Raw genomic sequence first — 12104 nt, 5'->3', positions numbered from 1 at the left:
ATGATTAAACCAATCGAATATCAAATTATTTAAATTAATTTTTAAAAATTAAATTTAAATTCATATTAATTAAAAATAATATATATAAAAATAACATCTCTAGATAATATATACAAATATAGATTTCAACATAGCAATAATATATAAATCTCACAATAATAAGTTATTTCAAACAACTAGGAAGGATTATTAAAAATAATATATATAGATAAATTTTACATAAACCCGTTGTAGTATGATATTTTCTCCCATAACATCTTAAAGGTTTTATTTTTTTTCAAACAAAACTTTGTATTTCACAATAACTCCAATTAGTGTAACCTTATTAAATTAAAAAAAATACAATCCTTATATTTATAAACCTTAGTTCTTGCCTTTAAAAAAAAAAAAAACCTAAAGACATTACTGGTTTGTTGGTCTAATTGATTTTTGATGCGTTTGAGGATCCTTATTAAGTCCTCTTGTTTCTTTTGTAAAATGGGTTTTATTTTCTGTCTAGATGTTTTTACTTTTCTTATTTCTTAAATTTTACTTTCCTTCTTTCTTGTTTTATGTTAATCTCAGGTGGGTTCCATGATTTTTTTGGGTTTGCTTTTGGAGTTTATATTACTTTTAGGAGTTTAATAATAAGAGTCTTATTATCTTTTTGCTAATAATGTAATTGAAAATTTAACACCATTTTTCATTTAAAAAAAAGTTAAAAGTATTATGAACAAAATGTCATATCACAAGGAGTTTATTTAAAATTTATTTAAAAATATATATAGTAATTTAAAAATATTTTGTTTCACAGTTAATTTTTTATTGGTTCAAATGAAAAATTTATTCACCAAAATTTGACCCAAATAGATAAAAAACCGCATTCTAAAATCTGAAATAACCGAATACCCCAAAATAAATAAATAAATAAAAAGATCAAATATCAATCTATTTTTCTAGTCCTATTTATTCTTGCAATTTGATTAGATAAGTAATATTATAATATTTTAAAATTCAAACTTTAAATAATACAAATTGACTATATATATTAAGTTGATAATGTTTTAGAGGAGGTAATTAATATGAGATTTCTCTAAAACAATCGATCCAAAGAAAAATGAAATAAATAACAACCAATTCAATATCGGCAATTAAGCACGCATTTATGTGCCAGTAATCAAACAGAAGTACTTTTTTTTTTATTGTTTCTTATTTGAAGTTGATTTACTTTGCATATTTTATTTTAGTGGCTTCAATTATATAATGACCATATTTTTTATTAAGTATGCATTTTGTTGCGCAAAGTAATACTATCTCTTAATTATATTAAAAGTACATTTAATTGAGTATTAGTAATGCAACAATGAATATGTAATTCATTTGGTCTTCCAATATGTAGTTTATATCTTGCATTTATTTATTCAAAAAAAAATTTCATCAAAAATATTTGTTCAAGAAAAAAAATTTCTTCTATTAATTATTAGGCACATGTCAAAATGCATAATACCAAAAAGAATCTTAAACTACTCATAAAATTCAAATAAACTCTTGTTCTTTTATGATATTCAATCAAGTCGTTATACTTTTATTTTGAGTTAAATAGATTTTGCTGTTGTTAGTCGAAAGGTATCTTTTTATTTTTTATATCAAGTGATGTTAACGTGGCATGCTAATATATTATAATAAATATTGACATGACACAATGATATGATCATGTGATATTTTTACATTCCATGTCAACTTAATATCAATGGCAAGTGATATTTTGAATAATAATAGTTACTCAACCGTTAGTCATAAGAGATAAAAATGTAAGAATTTAATTGAATACAGTAAAAGAATAAATATTTATTTTAATTTTTTAAAATAATTTAGGAGCCTTTTATAGTGCCATGCCATGTCAAAATTAAAGGCCATCCTTAAAAGAATAAATATTTTTCTATTATAAATTTTTTGTTTTAATTATTTATTTTCAAAGATTTATAAATTTTTAAATTTACTGATTCATGAGGTGATAACCTCTTATTCAATGACAATTTATAAAAGACATAACAGTACATCATATATAAATCCATTCTTTAGTCACTAACATTGTTTTAATTTTTAGCCGTTAGCTTCCAAAAGGAAAAAACTTTTTAACCATCATTAATAAAGATTTACTAGTTATAAATGGTTAACAAGCTGTGGTAAAGCAAACTTATGACTTAAGGTTTTTTGTTTTGTTAATTGGCAATGAATGTGATTATAGATTATTGATTGGTGACTTATTTTCTCCATAACTCCTCAGAGGAAGTAAAAAGAGAAATTATTATTGCTATATTACATCAAAATTAGAGAAAATTATGAAAAATTGTCAACTTCATAAAGTTATTTTAAAAATAACCTCTAATATAAAGTTAATTAATTTTATCTCATTTTTATTATAACTTGATAAAAATGCCTTTGAAGCTATTTTAAGTAAATTAAACCATTTATCACAATTTTTTCTTTCGATTTCTTTCTCTAACATCTGTCTACTGTGTTTTTGATTTCTCTCTCTCGCTATCCAACTCTATCTAATTTTATCGATTTCTCTTTACTGCATTTATCTACTGTACTCCAAAATTTTCTCTCTCGTCATCTAACTTTCTCTAATTTTATCACTATTACCATCTCTCTTTGTCTATTGCTTACCATATCGTTGTCGATTTATAGACAAAAAAGTAGAGATAATATGAATGTATGTTTTTGGGCTTATTGGTTAACATTCATAGAACTCCAAAGTTAATGGGTTGAAGTTATAAGCGAAATTTGTAAATTAGAACACTACTCAGAGTTGTTACACGTCATGCCAACATGTAACAAGTCTAATGTATTTAGTGTGTAACAAATCTATTGAATATGACATGGTTCAAACATGGTATGTAATCTGATTTCTATTTTTGTATTTCACTAAGATATAAATTTTTAAGGTTAAACATCTTAAACATGAAGTGTAAATTTTTTTTTTCAAAATGACATGTAAAAATTTTTTGAACATGGTGTGTAACAATAATATTTTTTAAATATATAGTATAACTTGATCTCTACCTTTATATTTCATTAGGATATAAACTCTTGAAGTTAACCACTTTAAATATGGTGTATAACACTTTTTTTTTTAGTATAATGTGTAACAATTTTTTTTTCAACATAACATGTAACTTGGTCTTTATCTTTGTACACATAAACTTTTGGAGTTAAATATTTTAAACATGGCATGTAACAACTTTAATTTTGCAACATGACATGTAAAAATATTTTTTTAAACATGGCCTGTAACAACATTATTTTTTAAACATGATGTGTATTTTGATCTCTATTTTTGTATTTCACTAAAATAAAAACTCTTTGAGTTAAATGCTTTAAACATGACGTGTAACAATTTTATTTTTTAACATGATGTGTAATAACATTATTTTTTAAACATGGTATATAACTTGGTTTCTATCTTTATATTTTACTAAGACATAAACTCTTAGAGTTAAATACCTTAAACATAGTGTGAACAACATTTTTTTGAACATGGCTTATAATAACATTATTTTTTAAATATAGTGTGTAACTTAATCTCTATCTTTATATTTTAGTAAAACATAAACTCTTGGAGTTAAAAACTTTAAACATAATGTATAACAACATTTTTTTAAACATAGTGTGTAACAATATTATTTTTTGAACATTGTGTGTAACAATATTATGTTTTAAACATGATGTGTAACTTGGTCTCTATCTTTGTATTTCACTACGATATAAACTCTTAAATTTAACATCTTTTTGAACACAACATATAACGACATTATTTTTTAGACATGACGTGTATCTTGGTTTCTATTTTTGTATTTCACTAGATCATAAACTTTTGGAATTAAGCATTTTTAAAATTACGTGCAATAATATTTTTTTTTTCAACATGACGTATAACAATATTATTTTTTAAACATGACGTGTAACTTAGTCTTTATTTTTATATTTTAATAGGAAAAACTTTTGAAATGAAACACCTTAAGTATGATGTATAACAATATTATTTTTTAAACATGGTATATAACAAAAATTTTTTGATCATGGTGTGTAACAAAATTATTTTTTAAATATGACGTGCATTTTAGTCTTAATCTTTGTATTTCACTAAAACTTATACTCTTAGAGTTAAACACCTTAAACATGACATGTAACAATATTTTTTTAAATATGGTGTGTGACAATATTATTTTTAAACATAGTGTGTAACTTGATTTCTATTTTTGTATTTCATTAGGACATAAATTCTTGAAGTTAAATACCTTAAACATGATGTGTAGAAATTTTTTTTTAACATGGCATTTAGTAACATTTTTTTGAATAAGTGCCCTTGAATTTGAAAAGGTTTGATTAAAAAACAATTTTGTTCAAAAATCTTTTCTCTTAACTAAAAACAATAAAAATTATAAAGATGGTTATTGATGAAAACACCTTATTTTTGAAAGTTAAAAAAAATCTTCTCTTAAGATTATATTAAAGTATTATTAGTACATACTATTTCAAAGATCATTTCACTTTTTTCAAAAAACCATGTAAATTATGTGTTATAAAAATTAGAATTTGTAGAATTTCAAACTCTAACTTAGGATTTAGTCATTGCAAAATTCAATTGTTAAAGATAGAGTTGAAGCAAAGAAAGGTTCATAAAAATGTGATAGTAACCATATAGCTCTTTATTCATTTTATTTGGCCTAAACTGACGGTGATTTGCTTTGATTCCAACTCTATTTGAGATGGATTTTTTTTTCCTTTTATTATTTTTCTTTACTTTCTTAAGTTTAAATGGCTTTTCTTTTTTTCTTTATTGCCAACCAGTTTGCTACCTCAGAATTCCCAACAACCTTGGGTTGGTTTTTTTGTCTAAAATATTGTTGACATTTTCTATCTTTTTTATAAAATCTTAATTCTGAATTCGGGCCAATTCAATTTTGTTTTGGTTTTTAATTCTTGTTAGAAAAATTTGAAAAACGACCCAAATCAAAATTTTGAGGAAACAAAAAAAAAAGATTGATGATTTCTTTTTAATTTCATGCCTGTTTGGTCTTATTTATTTTTAATTTATCTACTGCTTAAAAACAGAAGTTAGGTCAAATAGGATTTCATTAAAAGCTTTTCAAAAAAAGATAAATTTTTTTAAGAATAAAATTTTAAAAAAAAGAACTTAAAAAAAACTCCAATTAAAAACTTTCTCTTCTCTTTTTTTAAAAAAAAAACCAAATTATTAAGAGAGCTATTTTTTCCTAAGAAGACTCTTTCTCAAAAAAAACTCTCTCCCTCTCTCCCTATCGATCTCCTTTTCCTCTCTTCTTTTTAATAAATCATCATTCAAAGGTTTTTTTTTGTTCTTACAAAAATTAAAAAAAAAGAAGATCCAAAATTTAAAACTGCATTCAGGTATTATTTTTTTTCTATTTTATTTTTCATTTTACTTTCTATCATTTTTTTCTTTCAAAACTCTCTTTTTTAGTTGATATTTCTCAGTTTATTGTTTGATATTATAATTATGTGATGTTTATTTAATTTTAACTTTTTTATGGTGTATATAATATTTGATGATTATAATTGAAATAATTAATTAAATAAGTCAAAGGTTATTAAGATAAATTAGATGAAAATTGAAATAATATTTGTTAATTATGATTGTTGAGATAATATTGTTCATGGAGGAAAACTTTATTGGTAAGGACATCAATAGCTAAATGTGATTTTCCTGAATTATTACTACCACCTTAAATTTCTCTTCTTTTTTTTTGAGTTCTCTTCCATTATTAGGGTTAAGGGTCCTAGTAATTGACTCATTGCTTTCTTTCATGGCTCATTTTTTTTATTTGATTCATTTTTTCTCTTAATTTTATTTATTTATTATTATTCAATAAAAATTATTTATGAATTATATGTTACTTATAAATTATTTGTGAAAATCTTTTTTTATGATTTATTATTAATTACAAACTTAGTGTTATATAAAAATCTTTTTTATATTTTCAAAAATTCATTTTAAATAGATAAAAAATAAAGTTAATTTTTTTTATTTTGAACAAAGAAATTCGTGAGTAATAAAAATGTATTTATTAAATACCCTTTATGGTAATTTTAACTAAAATTAGAGTTTATATAAGTTATTTTGTCAAACAACTTATCTATAAAAAAGAGTTTATAAAAAGTAAATTTATCAAATAATTTTAACTTAATTTTAAAAGTTATTATTTTTCATAAGAGCTTTATAATAACTTTTAAGTTTTGTAAAGATTTATAAGTTTGTGCTTTGTTTTTTAGGTTTGTGTTGGGTTCTTTTTTGAATATCAAATTATCTGTTTTTCTTTATATTCTCTTAATCCAACAAGAAAAATTTTCTATTAATTTCCTCCTCTTATTTAGTTTGTGTACTCATATGACATATTTAGAAGAAAAAAAACTACTATCATAACAAAAAAGAAAATTTCTTTTCCTATTCAATCAATAATACATATTATTGTAGGTATTTTTTTTAATTCTTTCAAAAATTAAAGTCAAATCTCTTTTTTTCCAAATTTGATATCTTATTAAAAAAAATCTAAATTAATTTCTCTCTTTATAAAGAAAAAAGGTTGGTGAAAAAATTGGTTACTCTTTTACATTGGATCTAACCTCAACAATCATAGCTCTTCTAATTTGGTCCAACCCATCACACAAAACCCTTGGATAATTTAAAATTAAAAAAATGTATGACTATTTTAAGTAAGTATAATATACAATAATGCTATTCCACTTCAAGAAATTAAAGTCTAATACCATTTGAAGTTTCAAATGTAAAAATTATATAATATACTTTTTTTAGTCAAATTAAAAATATTTAAATATAAATAAAAAATAACACGATTGTCAATATAAATATTACATTCAAATCAAAATTACATTGATCTATCAAATCCGTTCATTTTGTATTATTTTTAGAAATTCTAGTTACATGTAAACAAAAATATATGTAAGAATTGTTTTATTATTTATCATAAAAAATTGGAGTAGCTCAATTGGTTAGAGCGTATGCTTGTTAACCACAAGGTTAAAGGTTCAAGCTTTTCTTCTACTTTAATAAATAAAATAAAGAACATATTCTACCAAATTAATAAGTTTTATATTTTATACAGATTTTGTACATTGAACAATATTAATTTATAAATATTATTTTGAGTAGAAAATATTCGACCAAATTATTAATTTTTATAATTTTTTTTTTCAGATTTTGTACATTATGTTGAGCAGCTTAGCTGGTTACAGCATAACAAACAAAGAATTTTAAAATATATTCTACTAAATTAATAAGTTTTATATTTTATACAAATTTTGTACATTATATGGAACAAGATTAATTTTATAAATATAATTGGAGTATCTTAGTTAGTTAGAGCGTGTAGTTGTTAACGACAAGTGTATTCTATCAAATTGTTAAGTTTTAGATTTTGTACAGATTTTGTACATTATTTTGAGTAACTTAGTTGGTTAGAGTGTAATAAATAAAAAATTTTAGAACATATTCTATCAAATTAATAAGTTCTATATTTTATACAGATTTTGTACATTATATAGAACAAGATTAATTTTATAAATATAATTGAATTTTAGAATATATTCTACCAAATTAATAAGTTTTATATTTTATACAAATTTTGTACATTATAAAGAACAAGATTAATTTTATAAATATAATTAGAATATCTTAGTTAGTTAGAGCGTGTGGTTGTTAACGGCAAGATTTTGTACATTATTTTGAGTAGCTTAGTTGGTTAGAGTATAACAAATAAAGACTTTTAAAACATATCTTATCAAATTAATAAGTTTTATATTTTATACAAATTTTGTACATTATATAAAATAAGATTAATTTTATAAATATAATTGAAATATCTTAGTTGGTTAAAGCATGTAGCTATTACCGACAAGCGTGTGACGTTAAGGATAAGGTCAAAGGTTTAAGCCCTTCCTTTAATGCAACCAATTTCATATAATTAGTTTTTGTTTTAAATTTTAACATATAATTTTAGATTTTGTACAAATTTTGTGCATTACATAATTAATTTTTGTTTTAAATTTTAATATATAGGTTTAGATTTTGTACAAATTTTATACATTATGTAATATAAAATTATTTTTATTAATATAGCTAGTGTAGCTCAGTTGATTAAAGCATATAATTTTTAATAATAACTAGTGTAGCTCAGTTGATTAAAGCATATAGTTTTTAATAATAAAGTCGAAGGTTCAACCTCTTCCTCTAGCGTAACAAATTGTATATAAGTTTTTTATGGGAAAGAAAAAATTTAGCGTAATAGGAAAATTTTACCAATTGTACAAATTTTGTATATTATATAACACAAGATTAATTTTATAAAAACAGCTGGAGTAGCTATGTAGCACAAAATTAATTTTATAAATATAGCTGGAGTAGCTTAGTTGGTTAGAGTGTGTGACTATTAAGCATAAGGTCGAAGATTTAGGACTTTTTTCTAACATAACCAATTGTATATAATTAATTTTTGTTTTAGATTTTAACATATAGTTTTAGATTTTGTACAATATATAGCTAATTTTTGTTTTAGATTTTAACATATATAGTTTTAAATTTTGTACAAATTTTGTACATTGTGTAGCACAAGATTAATTTTATAAATATAGTTGGACTTAGTTAGTTAAAGTGTAAAGGTTCAAACTATTCTTTTAACATAACAAATTGTATATTAAATTCTTTATAAGAAATGAAAATTTTAGAATAACAAATTGTATATAAATTTTTTACGGGAAATTTAACATATAATTTTAGATTTTGTATATTATATAGTTAATTTTTATTTTGGATTTTAACATATAGTTTTAAATTTAGATTTTGCACATTATATAATCAATTTTTGTTTTAGATTTTAATATATAGTTTTAGATTTTGTACATTGTGTAGCACAAGATTAATTTTATGAATAAAAATGTAGTAATTCAATTGGTTTCGAGCGTGTGGCTGTTAACCAAAAGGTTGAAGGGTTAAGCCAAATTGTACACAAATAAAATTTTAGCATAACAAATTGTATATAAATTCTTTATATGAAATTTAACATATAGTTTTAGATTTGGTATATTATACAGTTAATTTTTTTCTTTATTACAAATTTAATAGTTTTAGAGTTTGTACATTGTGTAAAACAAGATTAATTTTATAAATATAGCGGGAATAGCTCCATTAGTTTAGAGCGTGTGAACCTTAACCAAAGATTGAAGGTTCAAGCCTTTCCTACTAAATTAACTTTTTCTAAGAGGAAAATTTTAGAACCTATACAACTAACTTAACTCTTTTTTTGTACAGTATGTGTACATATGTAGCATTACAAAGTCAAAGGTTGAAGCTTCTTCTTTAGGATAACAAATTGCATATATGTTTTTTACAAGAAAGGAAAATTTTAGAACATATATTACCAAATTAACTTTTATTTTATTTTTTGTACATAGTATAGCACAAGATTAATAATAAGATGTAAATTGTGTAGCATTATATTAATAACATGAAAGTATTGAAAATTTTTGAACATACATAACTAAATTAACTTTTCTTTTAGTTTTTGTATATTATGTAGCTTTAGAATAATAAATTTCAAATAGCTGGAGTAGCTCAGTTGGTTAGAGCGTGTGGCTGTTAACCACAAGGTCGAAGGTTCAAGCCCTTCTTCTAGCGTTAATAAATACTTTTTAAAAAAGAAAGAAAAGATTTCACAAATGATTTTTTTACTATCTAAAAGAGAAAGAAAAGATTTCACAAATAATTTTAAAAAAATTGAATTTTAAAAAAATTGAATAGAAAATTTAAAAAAGTAATAAAGGATTTCAAGTAATGTGAAAAAAAAAAGATTTGAATAAAAAACCCTTTATTAGCACTTTCAAAAATAATTTTAAAATAAATTCGATAAAAAAATTAAAAAAAGTACCAAAAGATTTCTTGTAATATGAAAAAAAAAGATTTGAATAAAAAAATTTTATTAACACTTTCAAAAATAATAAAATAAAGCAAACAAAACTAATAAAAGTATTCATCCCATTTCTTGTAATATGAAAATATATAAATAATTCAAAAAAAGATTTCTTATAATATGTAAAAAAAATTTAAAAAGTAATAACAGATTTCTTGTAATATGAAAAAGAAAGCATTGTAATGTGAAAAAAAAAGTAAACAAAACAAATAAAAGAATTGATCCCATTTCTTTTCTTGTAATACAAAAAAAAAAAGAACAAAACTAATAAAAATATTGATCCTATTTCTTGTAATGTGGAATATATAGGATTGCTTCAAAACTATTAAAAGTATTGACATCACTGTTAAATTTCTTGTAATATGAAAAAAAAAAAAGCAGACAGAACTTAAAAAAAAAAACAAAACTAATAAAAGTGTTGATCCCATTTCTTGTACTAATAAAAGTATTGATCCCATTGCTTGTAATATGAAAATATATAAGATTGCTTCTAAACTAATAAAAGTATTGATGACATTGTTAACCATTGCTTTTTGTTTTTTCCCATTTCTTATAATATGAAATATAAATTTTTGTTTTCTCTTTCAAAAATAATAAAAAAGCAATTTGTTGTAATATGAAAATATTGTTTTTGGTGTTTCCATTTCTTGTAATATGAAAGTATACATTTTGTTTTTTCTTTCAAAATAAATAAAAAAAATGCAAACAAAATTAATAAAAGCATTGATCCAATTTCTTGTAATGCGAAAATATAGAAGATTTTTTTTTTGTTTTTCCTCATTTCTCTTTTCATTGTTCTATTTCATCTTATACCTGACTCATCACTTGCAAGTAGCAAATTGCAGTTTCAAAAATAATAATAAAAAAAAGCACACAAAACTAATAAACGTATTGATCTCATTTATCAACTTAGAAGGCAGGATGGAGCAAGATTTGGGTATAGGAACACACCTTTAATTTGCAAATTTTGCACTTGTTTGTCCCTAATGAAATGACACCCTTCTACCCAAAACCATTCCCATCTAACCTTTTCCTCAATTTCTCTCCAAACTACCATTCCTGACCCAAATTCTCTATACAAGCAAATGGCCCCCTCAGTTGCCCCACATTTAGTAGTACCCCAACTCCTCTTCCCACCCAAAAACTTTATCCCCAATTCAATAGGCACTTTCTCAATTAAGCCCCAACTATCTCCCTTCCTCAGCTCCCATATACATGCGTCCTCTCCACAAGTGCCGCCGACAAGTGTCAACCTCCCATTGCGCCACAACAGTGCAGCAAATTCCAGCCTGTCTGCCATGGGAACACTCAATTCTCGCCATGTGTTGGAACCGAGGTGGAACCCCATCACGCTGTAAGCCCTGGCTGAAGTCATCCAATACAATACACCGTCGGAGTATACACTCTCATTTGGTGTCCAAACCGTGAGTCTTACTGCAAATTCCACAGGCATGAACCCCATGATGTGCCACGCGTCATCCATGGAATCATACATTTCCAGCGTGGCCTCATACGTAGCACCGCCACGCGATGCTTCGGACATCCCGCCTGCCACGTAAACTCTAAAATGTGGATTTGGACCAGGTTGGCCTGGCTCTAATATTACAACACCAACGGCTGGATTGGTCCTAGTGATGTTCAACATTGGAAGGTACTTAAATTGCCTAGTAAACGGGTTACATAGAGCTAATTGAAGGATTGTACAATTCGTTGGCCTCACAAGGATGAGGGTACCAATAGATGCAACCGGTCGAATCGGGTCGGGCAAGAAATCAAGTGAGAGCATGTGCCAATTGTCGACCACCGGATTATGGACATAGCAGCATTGGCCACGGTTGCGAGTTGGCAAAGCCAAGAACCAAGATTGGTGGTGTTGAGGCAGTGTCGAGGGGTACGTCCTGGCGCACGTGTGCCATTGCCGGCAAGCCGACCTGGCACATGCCAAGGAGTCTGGGGAGAGGAAGGAGAAGACTTTAGCTAGAATATCAAAGGGAAGGGTGCTCCACATTTGTACAGAACAGAGAAAAAAAATGGTGGCAGATTTTTTTCAAGTTCAAGGCATAGAGGAGTTGATATACGGTTGGTGTAGGTTGGGAT

General features: G+C 24.7%; 1 protein-coding gene and 1 non-coding gene across 2 annotated transcripts; one reads left to right on the top strand and one right to left on the bottom strand.

Moving 5' to 3' along the window:
* Positions 1 to 9641: 9641 nt before the first annotated feature.
* On the top strand, positions 9642 to 9715 carry TRNAN-GUU (transfer RNA asparagine (anticodon GUU)). Its single transcript has one exon. It is a non-coding gene; the product is annotated as a tRNA-Asn (tRNA).
* Positions 9716 to 10798: 1083 nt separating this feature from the next.
* LOC110427479 (protein UNUSUAL FLORAL ORGANS-like) lies at positions 10799 to 12104 on the bottom strand. Its single transcript, XM_021443022.2, has one exon. The coding sequence runs from the start codon at positions 12013 to 12015 to the stop codon at positions 10912 to 10914; it is 1104 nt and encodes a 367-aa protein (XP_021298697.1). The 5' UTR covers positions 12016 to 12104; the 3' UTR covers positions 10799 to 10911.

Source organism: Theobroma umbraticum, unplaced genomic scaffold (genome assembly GCF_002168275.2).
Source record: "Theobroma umbraticum cultivar Fairchild unplaced genomic scaffold, ASM216827v3 scaffold_34.0, whole genome shotgun sequence".
Lineage (NCBI taxonomy): Eukaryota > Viridiplantae > Streptophyta > Magnoliopsida > Malvales > Malvaceae > Theobroma > Theobroma umbraticum.
This window is presented reverse-complemented; position numbering and strand designations above follow the sequence as displayed.

Coding starts and splice junctions, on each gene's coding strand:
- LOC110427479 (XM_021443022.2), bottom strand. CDS start 12,015: ATGTGGAGCACCCTTCCCTTTGATATTCTAGCTAAAGTCTTCTCCTTC.